Source organism: Euprymna scolopes, chromosome 2 (genome assembly GCF_053919585.1).
Source record: "Euprymna scolopes isolate OS-2025 chromosome 2, ASM5391958v1, whole genome shotgun sequence".
NCBI lineage: Eukaryota > Metazoa > Mollusca > Cephalopoda > Sepiida > Sepiolidae > Euprymna > Euprymna scolopes.
In genome coordinates this window covers 182,736,103-182,755,062 of record NC_136483.1, presented here as the reverse complement: position 1 = coordinate 182,755,062, position 18,960 = coordinate 182,736,103, and the positions used below count along the sequence as shown (strand labels likewise).

Here is an 18,960-nt window from a genome sequence, read left to right as displayed (position 1 = left end):
TTTCCATAGCAATAGGACCATTTTTTTATAGACAAATGTCTGAGGGAGTATCTATACCTGATGGTGTTACAGAGTTTTAGCTTTGTGCGACAGCTAAATCTCTCTCAGTTCAAATGTTGACATCCAGCAACAAGCAAGAGCAAGATAGCCAGCAACAAGTCAAACTGCAGACCAGCTTAATGCGGGTACTGGTCTCCCGCTTTATGTTTTTTTAACTCAGAGATTTGCTTCTCATAGAGAGGTTGCCTTCACCACGGCTTGCGGGAGCCCCCTCCACCCCGCATACACATGGAAATAAACACATGCGTACATACAAATGTACGTAAACATATGTATGCTTGTGCACACACAAACATAATCACGTAGATGCACACATATACACACATACGTACACACACATATACATGCAAAAAACACATGAATAAATAGTCCAAAAGTCATAAATAGTAAGTGATCAGCACATAATTTTCCAAACAAGTCAACGTACAACCGATGAGAAAACAGTCCAACTGAAAGTGATTTAAAGACGCTTAGATTTTTTTTTTTTAAATAAAGTTTGTTTTAGACTCATTCTTCTGTAGCACATGACAATAATACAAACAAACTCGCACATAATTTTCCAAACAAGTCATACATACTAACAGGCCGCCATCACATAAGATGGTATAATTCATGCAGATTACATATTTATTATTATAGAGACAATTTTCTATTGATTATGATATTGAACCTAATATAAGATCAAAACTAAAAATATGTGTAAATGACTTTGCCATCAGTTAGAATTTAAACCAAAACATACAACTATCCACCCTTATTTCTTAGCCTCTGAGTCATGTCCACATATATATATATATATATATACATACACACACATGGGCTTATATTATATATAAATATATCATATAAAAATATCATATATAAAAATTCACCTGTCATCCTGTTTTTTTTTAAAAGATGGAATTGCCCAGTCATCGAAGATGCAAGCAAGCAGAGTTTTCTAATCATACAGATTATACAAGGCTCTTCCAAAAGTAAAGCCTCCTATTTTTTTAACTTGTTGAAGTTGAAGAGCTATAACAACATGAATGATACCATTAAAACAAGTGATTTTTTTTTTGTGCTCCAAAATTTATTTTTCTACATAGTCACCACCATTCTCAATGCCAGTGATGATCGTGACAACGTGCGAGCATCCGGAGTGTGCTTTGTCATACAAGAGTTATTGCCAAAGTAAAGCCTCCTATCTTTTTTTTATTCATGGTTGCACAGGAAGAAAAAATAGTGAAATTCAGTACATTAAAAATGAAAGAAAGTAAACACATATATATTCTTACTTACTTCAGGTAAGGCGTAATTTCAGCAAGTGTCCATTTCTCTTGGTTTTGAAATAAAATAGAAAACCTGAAAATTTAAAATAAATATTCTAAGAAATCTGAATTTTAAATAATTTCTCAATCTTTTCTACAGCAAAATTTTAGATTATTCAGACTATTATTCCCATCTTGGTTGTTTTTCTCCAAATTGCGGACAATGTATACAATAGTTCGAACAATCCAAATAATACAAAAAAACATTTTATAAATCCCCCATCTTATTAATATATTCAAGCATCATAAGAAATTTTAGAAAAATAATAATTAGCAGAACCCCATGAAAATTCCACGATTGCTGCTTTCATAATTATTATTCCAAATTCGGTTTAACCTCCATTTTACAAGCTGACATGTGTTGGTAGACTTTAAGAAATTTACTTTCAAATTAACCTATCTATCAATAGCACAAAGCTTAAAGGGAAGAGACAAAATAGTGTTTAAAGGGGAGTAACTGTTTCCGTTGTTATCTCCCTTGATAAACACAGCATTTTGGAAAGCAGTATTATCTGCCCTTACATTCAGCTTCTGGGAATGGGTGAAAACAGTTTTTAATGGACATTTACTCAACAACAATAACGATTAAATATGTTCTCATTTCATAGTAATTTCTTTTCAGTTATATTTATGATAAATAAATAGTATTATTCATCATAATTGTTCATATGGAACGGTTTTCATCATTTCTTCATATTTGTATTTTGCCACTCACAAAAGACCTCTTTTTCACAGCAAATATGGAACCAACAAACAAATAGCAGAAATTTCACATGTAACATGGTCTGTGACATTTTAACACGAACCTGATATTGTGTATGAAAGTTATACGAAGAAACAAAGGAAAAGAATTTGAAGTTTTTTTTCAGTCGAAAGAAAAGGTATTTATTAATAGTTGTTTTCTCACCAAATCACTGACACATATTTTCCAAGCTGGCAACAATAGGGTTGCATCCTTACATTTTATTTTAAAAGTTCCTGCCATATCGACACATGCTTAAAATCCTCTCATGCTGCCACATGTTTTGTTTTTTTTTGTTTTTTTTTAATTTATCTCAGCTTTTTTTTTTTTTTTTTTAACAAGGTGGTCCCCACTTCTGAAAGCCCGGAAGCCACTCAAGGATAAGGGTTATTGCATGTACAGTACATTAGTGTGGAGATTTAATAAAAGTGTCTACTTAAGGGGGCGGTACAGCTTTTCTATCTCTTCCTTTGCTGTGACATCACCTCGCGCCTTGGCTCGGTCATCTGCATGTGAGATAACGCCACTGCTACACGTGTCAGTGGCTTCACTACACACAATTACTGCCTTCAATGAAATGAAAATTCTAGGTTATAGTTTCATTGTAGAGAGTATAAATAGTAAAAGAACAAATAAAATATTCATTTTACCCTTATTTTTTAATTTTTTCTTTTACAAAGGAGTCAACACTTATCAAGGTCTGGAGGCCACTCGAGGATAAAGGTTAATAGGTATACATTAGTCAATGGGATTATAGCATAGTAATCATAAGTAGTGGGAATTTTGTAAATTGGATTACTTAGGGGGACGATTCATCAAGAATTTGTTTACGTTGAACTTGAAGACAATCAGATTGTAGTCAGCTGGAAAGCAGGCAACCAGAAGAGAGTTCCACAGGCATGCAGTTCTAAGAAAGAAGCTTTGTTCATGGAATCTACATTTAGATCTAGACACAGACAAGGATTGTGGGAGATTATTGATAGTGGTTTTGGCCAGACAAGTGTTTTTTATGAAAGTTTGGCGAGAGGGGACCATAGATTGAAGCTCAGATGAGCACTTGCCATGAAAATAATGATAAAGCAGAGAGGCTCACAACGTCTCTTCTGTTGGAATCCCCCACTAAGCTACAATGTCTATTTATATTAATAAAATCGTGTAATCACTTATCATATGTCTATGTCTTTCTCACCTTTACGCGACTTATATATATAAAAAAAAAAAAAATGCAATAGCACAAAATAAAACAATTTTTAAAATCCTTTAATAAAAAATTATGAATTTAAATCTACCAGACTGCATTTCAATTTTTTCATAAAGAAACCAACTATTTTAATCATTTGCTAACAGTTTTAAAAAAATTACAAAGCAATGAATTATTTGTGATCCTCAGAATTTTTTAAAGGAATTTGCAAGCATTTAAACTGTCAAATAGAAAGATATTTCTAGCTTGAAAATTCTTATGTATTTACCGAGTTTAACAGTATCCAATAATTTTAGCAATATTAAAAACAGTTATGGGCTTAAAAAGAAGAATTGTTTAATTAATAATTTTGTGATCAAACAATACGGTAACAATTAAATTTAAGAAAAATAATTTGGTACATCCCCCCCACTCATAGTTTACACAAAAAAAGCAAAATAAAAAGAAAAGTGAAAAGATGCCCGGGCAACATCAGAAAATTAAAGCTGATTATGAATTGAGGGTATTTGTAAGAATATTAAAAAAAAATTTTTCAATTGAAAAAAAAACAAAAAAACAAATGCTAAATTTGTACAATATTGTTTTTAAATATTTTTATTCTACAAACTTCGGTTAAAAATTTCAATAAAACTTTTGAAATTAAACTTTAATTTTTTAAAAAATCAATTGTCTGCTTATTCATATATTCAATGAAAAAAAAAAAGCATTTATACTACTACTACTGTGTCTTTGTTTGGATGGATTATCTCCCTTATTAGAATGGCTGAAAAATGGAGAATTATGATGAGACCAACAGTGTGACACCTGTAATTAACATAACGAGATCATGTCTTGTGAAACTCTGTAAACAAGCGTGTTTGTATTGTGACTATAAAACAAGAAAACGAGTCGACACATCGTTTGGTACTATTCAAGTTTGTAGAATGATGACAAAACAGTCTTTCTGTATCTTCCTGTGTTCTAGGGAAGTAGTTTGTGATGACACATCTTTTGTTCCAGGAGTTGTGCCATAATACTGTTTCATCATCGTTTTAACATCCATTTTCAAAAATTGACTTTTAAATTAACCTATCTCTGGCCAGGTCTTTATTCATCACTCTTTCTTATATATCTATTCTCACCACTTCTCCCCATGCAGGGTTTGTACAGGTTTTCAAGGATTTTCTCCAAACAAAATTTAAGTTTTCAAAAAAAATTTGGGGTTTATTTTACAATCTACAACGATTTGAAAAAGTGGTCAAAATAAATGTTACCGTAGCCAATAAAAGTTACTTTACAACCCACATGCATCATTTTCTGGTGTTTTTGTAATTTTAAAAGTTTTATTTCATCTCAAATATTAACACTCTTTATGGCTTTTAATTTCCAATTAAGATGGCTGCCATCTTGTCCATTTTGTTTTAGCTTGGCCAGCCTAATTTTAAATTTAAATTATTATAAATTGGGGGGGAGGGATTTGCTATTGGAGAGTCCCAATTGCACAACAAAAATATTTTTTAGAAACAGGGGGGGGGGTTAATTTTATATGCTAGTTTATTATATAAATCTCAGTCGTCTGTGTGCGTTTGTATGTCCATGAAAAACTTTTGTCATCTGCATCAAAGCGCCATGAAAGAGCGATCTCTGACACGTAATCTAATCAATCCAAAAATTGATGTTAGTGATTTGGGCAATAAAAAAAAAAAAAAAGAAAAAAAAGAAAAAAGGAAAACAATTCCTGTGCATGCCTCTTCCATCATTGCTACTCCTTACTCCTTCACCACTAACCACAAAGATACATATTATATAACTCTTAATCTCCTGTGTGTTCGTATGTCTGCCAAAAACTTATCATCTGCATCAAAGTGCCATAAACGTGGCATGATTGGAATGACCGATCTCTCAGATACACAACATTGAAAAATTGGAAAAAAATCAATTATTTCATACAAAAATGTTTTGTTTGAAGGGGGGATCAGAAAAGCGTTGCTTTAGACACGCGAATGGTCATTTCTTTCTTTCATTTTAAAAAGATAAATTTGTGGTGTCATAATATCTGTGTCATGGTCTCATCAATAACATGTCGCATGTAGTGCGTCGCACTTTTTTTTTTTTTTTTACTTAAAAATTTTTGCTTCTGGCTGATACCAACCGTCTTTTTTTTTTAACCGGATTTTATGACTGGGCAATGCCAGGCACCCCCACTAGTATTTTTATATATCAATGTGTTATCCTTTAAGCACATACAGCATAATCACAGTGAAACACTGGTTCCCATTAAATTATTGAAGTTAAGCAATATTAAGTCAGGCCACTGCTAAAATGGGTAACCATATACTAGGTGCTGTATGTGCTTTGAAGTATGGAGAGGCGTGGGTACCACTAGGCTATTCGTCAGGTCGACCATGAAATAATGCAATGGCCTCATGATGCTGTGGGGCTAATGGCCTCTCAGATTAGATTCTTTTTAGCACAGTAGAAATATAATATTAGTAAAGATGGAAAAGATCTTACCTCTGTGCAATATCTTGAGGAAGTTCTTCAACTGGAAAATAACAAATTACTTCAGGTTTGGTGCTCGTATTTACTAGAGCCATGCCCTGCACATAATAGAAGAAAAATATATATTATGGACAGAAAAATCAATAACACACAGCAAACATGAGTTTAATAACATTCGATGAAAAGTGTCCATTGTATTTTAAATATAGAACTGAATCAAATAAATTAATAAGTACTAATAAATACTCAGAAAGTAATATTGTGCTACATAGTTCAATACAAACAATGAAATCACTTTAATTTACTCCTTCTGGCAGACAATGTTTATATTTTTTTCCTATTACTTTCAAATGTTTCCCCTTTTTTTTTTTACGTAAAATTTCACAGACTTCTTTCTTAGTGGGCATTAAAATTACTACAATTTCATTTCTCACACCATTACAATAAAGGTCAATATTATTATAATGATATTTGAAAATGAGGCTACTCTTATATTCTTGCACAGGATTGACAGATTGGCCTTTTTAAAGTCAAATTTCACAAATTTGGCCTTTTAAAAGCCACTTTTCACAAAATTTGTCCTTTTAATGCTAAATTTCACAAATTGGCAATTTGAAATTAAACATTACACTTTTCAAAGTGTAACGTACGGACTAACTAAGGAAGGAACTAACAGAATATTATATAGATGACAAAAAATCAAAAATACTCACACGTAATTGAATTTAATTAAATTTAGAAAATACACAGGCATGCAAACTACATTAGTGATGTGCAAAATTATATGCAAATAATAATTAGCTTTAATTCCTAAGATTCCCATGGATAACTCTGCTCTTGGAGAAATCAACACAAACTTTTTTTTTTCCAAATTTTTTTTATACAGTTCATGTATTAGATACATTTCTCTTCTGCTTCTCGTAAAGTTGGTTCTCTCTATCGCTCTAAATCCTTTCTCACGCCTAATGACATCTCTACAAATCTACTATCGGATCAAATATGGAGTATCGTTGTTGTAGTTGGGATGGTGAATCTCTGTCTCATTTGAGAGTTCTTTATAAGGTAAAGAAACGTACTTGCAATTCAATTGACCCTAACTTTTGTAACCTTTTTTTCACAGATGTGATGCTGCTAGTCTCAGTCTTTTCTATAAATATTAAAAGTTTTGTTTTTAATTAGTGATGGGACGATTTCAATATTTTTCCGAATCCGATACAGTTAACGATTCCGATTCTTTATAAATTTTCAAATATTTAACCAAAAAATGGTTATTACCATAAAAACACACGTTAAATGTGCATATATTTTCTCAAACGTAAAAACACATTTGTGAGGAGGTGATATATAGATTTTAGCTTTACTGAAAGTTTAAAATCAATAAATATTTATTATTAATACTATTAGCAATGAAAGATTTTGTTTGAAACAATATCAACAAAATATCATTAAAGGAATCGACTTTGACATCGGAAAATAGCCACAAATTTGTCCGATTCTGATAGCGAGTCTAATACTCCGAAAAGTTCTGATTTTTCCAATTCCAATTCATCCTCTCAACACTATTTTTATCGACTCCCGTGAAGTAAATAAAGTGTTCTGCTCAAAATTCCATCCAAATTTCCAAGTTCGACAGAAACATTCAGAGTTCGACAAGATACACCTGAAGAAGGTCGGATGTTACATCGACCGAAACGTTGTGAAAATAAAGATGAGAATAGAAGTCCGATGAACCCAAATAACAAGAAAATGCACAGGCGTATAATGTTTATACACCAATGATGATAAGAGTATGCAACAAAGGTTTCACATAATATTTAAGCCTTGTTTTTTTTTTATTTCTTTTTTTATACTAACAAGTCATCACTTAAGGTCAAAAGCCACTCAAGGATAAGGGTTAATGAAATTGTCAGTTGGATGATGGAAAGGTATTGAGTAAATTGTAAACGATGGACAAAATTTGATTCCACAGGCAGAAAGTTTTTGGAAAGAAACCCTGTTCATGGAAATTTGACTCACCTCTAGCTGTCTAAGATCTGTAGTCATTCCTTCAGGGACACACTGTTTCCAAACTTGCATAAAATCGGACAAGTTGAACTGAAATCCAAATGATAGAAACATTTGAAAATGTTGAAAAAAAAAAAAAAAAAAAAAAATACATTTCAAAAAATAAGAAAAAAAAAAATGAATATGTGAAAAAAAAAATACTTAAAAATATATGCGTTCAAAACAAATCTGTTAATTTTGGTCGATTTTGTGGAAATAGGTTGAGTTAATATTAGCAGATGATAAATCTTTTAATTATATACTGCTATTTTTTTTGTTTTTTATATAATTCACCACAAACAAAGCACAATGCCACTTGTATGTAAGGGCTACTATTTGGAATCAAAACTACAAGGATATTATGTAGGGAGTTAAGCAGCAAGATATCTGTTCACATTACACTTGAACTTCTGCATGTCAGTACAGACAGGAAACCATGAGGGAATTCCAGAGTCGAGTTTCGATAAATTGACCAAAGATTTTCAAAGTTTTCAGAAAATAACTACAAACCCTGTTACGATACAAACCCTTCTGTTTATTTTTTAGCCAAACTCAATTTTCACTATTTTCTTTGAAAACTATTCTCATTAATAATTAAATTTTTACCTTATCTTTCTTCATAATTTTTGGATATACTCATTACTGCTACATGAAAATGAAGTAGATACTCTTGGTTTTACTTGAAATTCAATATTTTTCGTTTTAAAATTTCACTTTTATAATGAAGAAGCATCTGAATTTGTATAAAAATTACCAAAATAGTAATATTTTAATATCAAACATAAATGCCAGCTCACTCATCAACAATAACTTCATTATTTTCTGCAAATCTAAAACAACTAGAAATATTACAACTTTCAGGCTCCTGGGACATAATCTAATATATAAACATATATGTCTGTCTGTCTGCATATTTTCAAACTATTTCTTCAGAAACTAAAAGTCGCAGAGCAGCGCTAGGGGCCTCAAATGATTGGATTTTTTACACGCTATTCTTTTATGGGTCTTTAGCTCGTTAAAATTGTTTCAAGGAGTAAAAAAATGGGTCAAAATTGAAAAAAATCGTTAAACATTTTGTACAGTCATCTTAGTTTATTTTTAATCAGTTTATATACGCGTCATGTTGGTATAAAGGTAACATTAGCAGCTTTGAAAGCTACAGTTTTGGTTTCAATTCTAGCTGATGGCACTCAAAGTATTTTTTTTTTTTACTTTTGAAATCACGACTCTGTAATAATATATACAAAATCTGAACAAATTAAAATATCATATTTAAGCATATGGCTGAATGGTTACCGTACTTGACTCACCCTCTTCCCCACAAGTTGATTATACATATTTTTTTTCTTTTTGAAGATGAAGTTCTAGAAGTGTAAGCCATGTTCAGTTTCAGAACAGTTTCCGATGGTTCGTTGTTCTACATAAGTCCTGGGAGGTGACTGGTTCGCAGTAGACAGTTTTCAAGTTGGAATCCACAGAGCAAAAGATTCTTCCCGTGTTGACACGAAGAAAAAAAAACATATGCGAAATTGCTACAGAAAGGTTTAATATTTATGGAGCGATTCTGGTTTCTGATTGGTTGGTAGCAGAATATGAATTAATTTGATTCATCAGTTTCTAGCAGCATCGTTTATAAATAGAATCTCCCAACTGTGCGGGATCATACCCCAATATAGTGGAAAAATATTGTAACATTGTATTATAACATATCTGATAGTCAGGGACTCAAACCTAAAATAAATTTGGGTAATGAAAGAAAAACCCAAGGCGAGGTGATACAGTAAAGAATACATGCAGATGTTGAAGTGTTATGCGAACAGATATTTCGCAACCCAACTTCCTACATAGTATCCCTGCAAATCTGGTCCCAAATAGTAGCCCTTATGACTTATTTGGGGTAAAAAAACAGTTTAAAAATTTTTTTTTTTAAATAAATAAATAACAAAAAGTATGCAACAGAAGTACACATCATGGTTGAGGTCATAACTGCCACAACGTTTAGATGTAATTATATTTACTGTCTCTGGGTAAATCCATTATTCCAGAAATGGGTAGATGAGCTTACTCCATAACAATAGATATAAAAGGGAATAACAGAAATACATGGAACAAAAAAAAATTTTTTTCATGCTGAAATTGATTTTGCTATTTCGTTCTGTTTTATTTAAGAGCCAAGTAGAGATACATAAAGTTTGAGTAATTAAAGGACCCAAAGTGAAGACTACTGCTGCTATTACTGAAATGTAAAAGGCTACTATGATTAGAAACCAGATTTATAGAGGCATCCTAAGTGAAGACGTGTGCAGCAAGAGGGTTGTTCACATACATTTAAATTTTTGGATATTGTAAACTCAAGGGATCAGGGAGGGAATGATTCTTTTTCTTTTTACAACTATCACCTAACCTTTTGGATAAAGGAACTTGGAGATTGTGTGCACACATAAATTCCAAGTTAGCAGAGAACAAAGAAAATACCCTGTCGGACTTGTACACATATATTGACCTCTGATGGAACAAAGGAAGAAATTGTCAATAAAAGCAGGAGGTCTGACGAAGACAGAGAGAGACACGTGATAGTTACGTTGTTAGCTCGCTAACCTTACCTTTTACCACCCTTGCTCGATATGTTCTATGACCACTGACAGGCAAAATAATATGTACATAAAAACAGTTTTGTTATGAAATTGTCTTTGTGTTTCATTGTCAAAACAGCTGGAACAAACAAAGGTGTATATATTTATTCGCAGCATCTTTGTAGAAGTGCATCAGACATGATACGTGACAGCGATAAACAGATAAATCGTTACAGAGAGAACCGACTATATAACATTAGTTAATTAAAAACAAAAGTTTTCTCGGTACTTGTGCACAATTTGAATCAGACGTAACTCAACATTCGATCAGCTTTGTTCAGAACATAGATATCATGCGCTCTAGTTTGATTGTAATCTGACATAAGACACCGATCAGCCAATCAATGTGCTGCAAAGTAGCAGATGAACGTTTGGCAAAAAACTTGGAAGAAAAAAAAAAAAATCAATAAATTCACTAAGCAACACATACTCAAACAGCTCTTTTTTGACAACTGTTTATAAAAATGAATATCTCCAGTTTGGAAAAATGGATGTGAGGTGAGATGCACATGAACACAATGCCTGGGGTAGATCTAATATGTAATAAGGTTCATTTACCTGTGGGCTTACGATATGGCAACTCCAAAAAATATTATATGAGAATGTGAGACGGGGTCTGCACATACCATAGCAGACTGGAAAAATTATACACAACATATGCCAAGATTATTTCCTCAGGCATCTCCAGTAGATTGGTGGCCTGGGTATACTATAGAAATAGATGAGTCTGTATTTAACTGTCGGAAGCATGTCAGCCGACTACTCAAGCCCATCTGGGTGTTCGGTGGCTATGACTCTGTAGTGAAGGAGGGTTTCCTCATAACGGTCTCAAATAGGAATGCTGAAACCCTCCTTCCTATTCTAAAATAGTATATTCTGCCAGGGACTACAGTCGTGTCAGACTCCTAGAAAGAACATAGGCAGGAGGAAAAGGGTTTCACCATTTAACAGTGAACCAGTCTTTACTTCATTGACCCTGACACCAAGGCAACCATTCATCAGGTAGAGCGGATGTGGAAGCAAGCCAAACAACGGGATAAAAAAATGCGAAACCAACCAGGAACTTTGAAGTTATCTTTTTGAGTTTATGTGGAGACAGAAATTTGGTCATGATCCTTTTGTCTCCATCTTAAAACATGTACTAAAAGCTACCTGGTTGGTGATGTTTCTCACTCCACTATGACATTGTCTGATGCAACTGTAGAAAAGTCTATCTAAGCCTAAGAGAATATCCCTGCAAAAAATAAAAACACTGTTCTCCAGCCCCACCCTACCAGAAAAAAAAACAAAAGTGCTTCTATATAAACTTTTTCTTGATTAAAAAAAAAATGTTTTATCAAAAGTTTTTTTTTCAAAGACAAAAATGGCTGTTGTTCACCCCGGTGATGTGTAGGCCATTCCTTTTCGGCAGTATTCTGTGGCATATTTTGAATGAGTGGCGCCATTCTTTTTTGCAATTTTGTTGAATAAAAAAAAAAAAATATAGTAAATGCAAAAATACAAAAAATGTAGCTTAATTTAAAACTTTTGTTGAAAAAAAAAGTACAAAAACAAAAAATTGCGTAATTTAAATAAATTTCTCCATATGTGCATGAAGGTATACTCTTGTCTCTTGTTCGGCATCTCTTCATTCGTGCAGTAACATCATCTGAACTTTGGTGCTTAAGTTGTCTGCTGTTATGTTTCCTGTATTCAGTAGATGGTTTATCAGGTGGACAGGTGCACTGTAACTGCTTTTCGGAAGTTCTGCATCGTTCCCATTCATGGGTTGGATCTCTCTGAAGTTCATCACCAATTCCAATTTTATCTACAAGGAAAAGTCTGTATCGAACCTGCAACCTTATTTTGACATGTCGAAAGAGAGTACGGCAAAATGTAATCCACTGATTCCGGCTGAGATCAACAGAAGTGCCGCACGTTCATTGTCTCTGTTTCGGACTAGTACCTTGTGAAAGTACCCTACGTGCTGTTCATGTCCATGGTGTTCAAGTTTTTAAATCGCCTTTTGATTATTACCTCTCTGATCGCTGGTCGGAGGCTTCCACACATGAACGTTCCCTGCCAACCGTTACTCTATCCACCATCTGATGTATTCTCTCTTGGATCTGTTTACATAGTCTTATTAGTATGATCGCTAGTAGCAGCACCAACACAATCGGTGGGGTTAATATTTCTGAAAGTCAAATCGAGTCCCAGGTAGTTTTTAGCTCCGATAGCTGCTCTGCTGATGGCACTGAGTGATCCTGTTCCCGCTGAAGAATTGGGCGTTGGCTTGTTGCGTCCATTTAGGCGAATTTTAATAATTTATGTCATGATCTTTTGCTGCCTGATCAAGTTTGTTCACGGATGGATGGTTGCGGAGTTTGTCTAGGTCGGCTCTGGGACCAAAAAATTTGTAACCTAGTACAGTAAATTCCCACCCACCTCACTCATCTGTTGGAGCTTTTCTCTTACGTCTGCATCTTTCGAGAATCAGTGGCAAAATGAGTTTTGGTTTCAGGTTTCATATAGTATAACGTGATTGCGCTGGAATGTGGTAAATAGGTCATCAGCAAAATATTTATATATGCACATCTTTCTTTGGCAGGCACCAGGGTATGATATGGTGCCTATGTTGAAATCTGTCTGGGAGGGTAATACTATAAAATGTTCAACCCTCGGGCTCTTTTTCATCAGAAACGTTTCAGATGAGAAAGAGCGTGTCTTAGCTTTCCTCTCTAATAGTTTATAAATAAAATAAGATATTGGTAATTAAGTTCAATCAACGGTGGAAGAGGTGCCCATTAAAGATTTACCTTACCTTTGATGATATGTCTTTTTTTTTCACTGATTGCATGCATTTACCTTAGAAATAATTATATGATCAAAGGCAGGCAGGTCTCGAGACAAAAAATTCTTTTCATGCAAGGCAGGCAGGTTACGTGCATATTAAAAACTGTACATTATCTGGTGTATTATCTTTTTACTAGTTAATTCCCAGTTTCTTATGGCTACATGTTCATTTAGTATTGTTGGGTGTCTCGTGTGGGTTTTTATGTCTGGTTCGTACGAGTCTATGTCGTCATTGCTCTCGATGACAAAAATGTCTTATGTCTCTGTATTGTATATGTCTATGGGTGAGTTTCTAGGTGTGTGCGTGTCGATCGTGATTCGTGGCATAACTGTATTTCGGAGGTTGAATGATGTCACAGTCCGTCATCAAACGATTGTATGTAACGCAGTACTGTGCGTCCTTGTCCAGATCATATCTGTAACTAGGCGATCTTGAACTAGTGATGGTCTCGTCAACCAGCAGAGCTTGTCCTAGGTTGCGACACACTTTGCAGTACTTAAGCTTCTTTTTGGGGCTGTATGAATGCAACGGCATAAGGAGGAATTTGTTGCTCTGCCTCGGTTCCCTTCCAGTATGCATTTCGTCTCTTCAATGTGTAGGCCGTTCCTTTTCGGCAGTATTCTGCGGCATATTTTGAACGAGTGGCGCCCGAACTCCTCTATGTCTATTTGGTGGTGATTACACCATCTCGAGCAGATGTTGATGCTCTTCTGCACGTCCCAGAATCAGTTTTTGTCCAGGTTGAAGAACTCTTTCTTCTGTCTCATCTGTTCCCATATCAGCATGACTTTTCTTTTGATGTGTAAATCAGTCGCGACTGCCTGAATTATGTTTTGCAAGTTGAACATGTTGCACAATGTTTTCTCAGGTATCTTCGCCTTCTTACAGTCTGCTACGTCACTGGAGTTACATTTGTGCATTATTTTTATCTTGAAGTCGTATTTCTAGGTCAGTCATTGCAGGATCCGCTGCCATTCTTTGTGTCTATCATTGCCAGTGATTCTGGCGAGGAATCTTGTCTGTCCCGAAATGCATAAGTTTCCTGCCGATACCACATAACTAAAGGTGGGATCGTTTGTCAGGTAGTCACACATTGTGTATGGATTGTAGAAATTCTGACACAAGATTGTGTAAGGTTTGATGTCACATGTCTGCATCAGTTTCACCATAATGAAACTGAACTCCGATGTTGGGTGGCTGTTTTGACAAGTGAATATGTGAAATTGGTCGATGTCGCTGCAGTGTTTCAACTTGTTGGGACCTGCTTTGTGGTACACGATGACATAAGCATGACTGTCTAATATGTTAAGTAGATCTCTTCTCGGGGTGGTAGTTAAAGGCCTTCCTAGCGGGTAACAGCACGTCAGGTTTCAGAGTTAGTTTGAATTCTGATGGTGTTTCTCACCTGTATATCCATGTGTACTGTGTTAGTTGTTTACCGTTCACTGGGTCGTCGTTCAGGATGGTGTTGTTGAAGCGGTCCTTCTCCTCTAGCTGAGTGGCGCCGTATGTATATGGTGATGCCATTTTCGTAAGTGATGCTAGCTGCGTTTTCCCGACTGTTTTAAACTGTTGTTAATGTAATTTGATCTACAGTTTTATGAATTGTCAGTGTTGGTAACTGCCAACTACGCTGTTAGCTTTTTCTACAATATGAGTAGAGTGATCATGCAACATTCCTTTTGCCGTTTGCTCATGGAAATGACGGTTGGGCGGTACGATACAATACAAGTCGTATGTGAATTTTGATGTTGCCATTTCCAAGCATTTGTGATTAGTCAGAACTTTTTGTGAATGCAGCAACGATTCGCAGTATAATTCTAGCTCGATCATGTAGGTCACCTCGAAAATGAAGTATAACATTCTTGTCAACGAGTCGGGTCATAGGATGGATGGTACGTGTATGAGTATCATCTCCGAGGCATCCTCGTTCGTGTATAGGATTCTGTTTATCACCGTTCGATTATTTACAGTCATGGCCCTGGATGTCTGTTCGTAATCGTCCATCAGTTGCTTTTTTCCCCTCATCGCATTCATTTTTCTTGCTCTCTGGTGATCGAACGCTATGTCGGATACCTCCGTCAGTACAAGGTCCTCCATAGTTTCAGTGCGCACCGTTTTCTGAGCTTTTTGCTTTCTAGGTTACTTTCGCAATCTTTTATGAACGTGTCATATTTGGTAGCCATGCTGACGTCTATTCTGCTGCCCCATGTGGTACAATTGCAGGCTTGTATGTTGTTGCACAGTAGACTCAGAGTGCTCAACATCGAACCTGGCATCACGTAGTTACGGAGTCATGTTTGTGAGCGGCTTAGTAGCGAGTGAAAAAAACAAAAAATTGCTTAATTTAAAACTTTTATTGAAAAAAATTACAAAAACAAAAAAATTGCTCATCTGTTTAATTCTGTTAAGAAAAAGGAATACAACAAATTACAAAAAAAAACAAAAAAAAAAAAAAAAAAAAAAAAAACAGATTGTTGCGGTAGGTTGTTGTTTCTTTCTTGGTTTTTCTTTTTCTGTTAATTTTATATTTAAATCTTTGCTTCAGTATTTTTTGAGTAGCATTTGTTATGTTTTCGTAATCGACGACGCTTGGCGAAAACTGACGGTTGACGCTATATTTTAAGCAAAGCCGATCAGACGTTGAGTTACATCTGGTTCAAATTGTATACAGGTATCGCTTTCTCATTTTTTCTTTGGATTTTTCTTTGTTTCGATAATTCCTCTCTTCCCTAATCCACTTTCCCCTATCTTAACCATGTCACCATATAAAGACTATTTTTTGCCATTTCCTCTTCTTCCAGAATAAATAAAACAGTAGATGTAGGTATGTATGTGTGTGTCTGTGAACTCTTAAACTTTAAAAAAAAATTTTTTTTTATTACATTTTCACCCCAAACAAGGCACATTGCCACTTTCGTGTAAGGGGCTACTATCAGGGACATAGGCATCAGGGGTACTGTGTAGGGAGTTGGGCAGCAAGATGTCGGTTAACGTTACACTTGAACTTCTGTACAGTTGGGGAAGCAGGGACCCGGAAGGGAATTCCAAAGTCTAGCTGTCCTGGGGAAGAAACTACTGGAGTAGCAGGCTCTCTTACATCTAGGGATCTCTACTGTGTAGGGGTGGGATTTAGCTGCTTGTCGGGTTTGTCGGGGGTATTTACGTCGAGGGGGCACAAGTTCTTGCAGTTCGTCAGAGCATTCACCGTTGAAGTACTTGTAGAACAGGCAGAGGGATGCAACGTTTTGTCGATGGGACAGAGGCTGAAGTTTAGATGACAGTTCAGAACCTTTAAGATTGGCGACTCTCTTTTGAACCTTATCTAGGAGCGACAGACTAGTGGCAGATGCACCAGCCCAAATATGACAACAATACTCCATATATGGGCGAATGGTGGCCTTTCGGCCATTAGTAGCTTTCTAGCACGGTAGAGAGAGCCTACCTTCTTCGCAGCGGTCCTGGCAATACTCTCAATGTAATTGTTCCAACTCATGTTTCCTGTGAGCGTTAGGCCAAGGAGTTTAAAAGATGTACTCTCAGATAAAGAGTCATTGGCCATTGCTATTGGTGTTTTTTTTTTGTTTTTTTTTTACACAGTGGTCACCACTTATCAAGGCCTGGAAACCACCCAGGGATAAGGGTTATTGCAAGTACATTACGTTAGTGTGGAGATTTGATGAAGTGTTTATTTAAGGGGGCGGTTCATTAGGAATTTGTTAACGTTGGACTTGAACACATCCAAGTCGTAGTCAGGTGGGAAGCAGGCAGACGGAACAGAGTTGCACATGCGCACAGTTCTAAGAAAGAAGCTTTGTTCATGGAATCCACGTTTTGATTTAGACACAGATAAAGAGTGGGGGAAATTTTTCACAGTGTATTCGGCTAGACGAGTGTTTTTCGTGAAAGATTGTCGAGGGGGGACGAGAGATTGGAGTTCAGACGAGCACCTGCCATGGAAATAACGATAAAACAAGGATAGGCTCGCAATGTCTCTTCTGTGGGAGAGAGGTTGCAAGGTAGAGAAAAGGGCATCCCCCACTAAGTAGTAATACACACGGACGAAAAAACGCTTTGGATAATCACAGATTTCAAGATAGTTCTACTAAAATAGCCATATTTTTTAAACCAAAGCACTTCAAGTCTTCAAATTACTACTGTTTTGTTCGGAAATGAATATACTTTCAAATGAATTAATAAATATGAATGTACATTATATATTTTAAGAGTTTTAAGCAAATAAAGTGATAAAAATGTGAACGTCATAAAATGGCGTTTTCGGTAAGGTTTTGTAATGACCCCCCCTGTTTTCTAAAGGTCCGTACCGTGATTGTATGAAGAATTTCGTCATGAAATTTGGGAACCAATTAGAAGAGGTGTTAATCTTAATACTGTCAAGTGTCCGAAATATTTTTGACCATTTCTTTTTTTGTCGTGTTAAAAATAAGACTAATATGACGAGTATTGAACATTTTGAAAAAAAAATTCTTCGGACACCCAGTAGTAAGTAAATCAATCTTTTTACTATCTTTATCAATTAAAAGTATTATTTTATGTTGAGTAGGACCGCGGTAATTGATAATTTAAAAGGACCTACCCGAAAAAAAAATTGTTTCTATTTCTCGAATTTGGTCAAATGAAGTTAGTATTACTAGAAGCAGCAGCAGCTCCAGCCTGTAGAATCAGCAATAGCACAGTGTAAACAACACGCGTTCTTTAATTTTTATTCAAGAACGAATTAAGAAAAACATGAAAATATGAATATAAATGTTCTTATATGTTTAATGAGAGCTATTTTGTTATCAGAATAACATTAGTTTAGAACTATTAGGTTTTCAGAATGTATAATAACAATCCCAACCAATTCGGCATTATGAATCTGTTGCAATTTCTCACATTGCTCGTCAAATTTAAAAACATGGTTAAAAAAACAAAAACTTTTGTAGATGCATGCACTTTTATTCTTTAAATTAGTTTTGAACAACGAATTAAAACAATGTTTTACTGCGAGCAGCCACAAATGTTTTTTTTCAAAATCAAAATAACTATCAAAATCTCGTTTATACATAGATTCGAAAAAGTTGTCAAAAAACAAATATATAACAAATAAATGTTATCAAAGGCAAGATAAGTTACTTTTCTACCAAACTGGATATATTTTTTGTGTTTTTATTCAATGTAACATGTTTATTCAGCTCGAAAAACATACAGTGTTTACCGATGTATTGGAAAATTAAAAATGGCGCCCGACCCGACTCTCTTTGACACAGTAAGTTTGAGAAAAGGAGTTAAAAATAAAAAAAAACTATACAAAATACTGTTAAAAACTCACCGAATATATGTCAGCCTATGTCACGGTAACATATATTGAGCGAGTTTCTAGCAGTATTTTGTCTACTTTTTTATTTTTAACTCTTTTCCCCAAACTTACCGTTTCAAGAGAGTCGGGCGCCATTTTAAATTTCCAAAACATCGGTAAACACTGTTTTCAAGCTGAATAAACACGTTACATTAAATAAAAACACTAAAAAATTATCCAGTTAGGTAGAAAAGTAACTTGCTTTTGATAACATTTATTTGTTATATATTTGTTTTTTTGACAACTTTTTCGAATCTATGTGTATAGTAATACAAACCCTCAAAATCTATATCAATAT

At 34.8% G+C, this 18,960-nt stretch overlaps 1 protein-coding gene across 1 annotated transcript in view; it reads right to left on the bottom strand.

Moving 5' to 3' along the window:
• Positions 1-18,960, bottom strand: part of LOC145299319 (sister chromatid cohesion protein DCC1-like) — a 58,151-nt gene that overhangs the window by 2,376 nt on the left and 36,815 nt on the right. The window contains exons 9-11 of the mRNA XM_080144392.1: positions 7,811-7,888; positions 5,807-5,892; positions 1,342-1,404 (exon numbers count right to left, since the gene is read on the bottom strand). Coding sequence (XP_080000518.1) covers positions 1,342-1,404; positions 5,807-5,892; positions 7,811-7,888 — 227 coding nt within the window. The remainder of the gene's footprint in view (positions 1-1,341; positions 1,405-5,806; positions 5,893-7,810; positions 7,889-18,960) is intronic.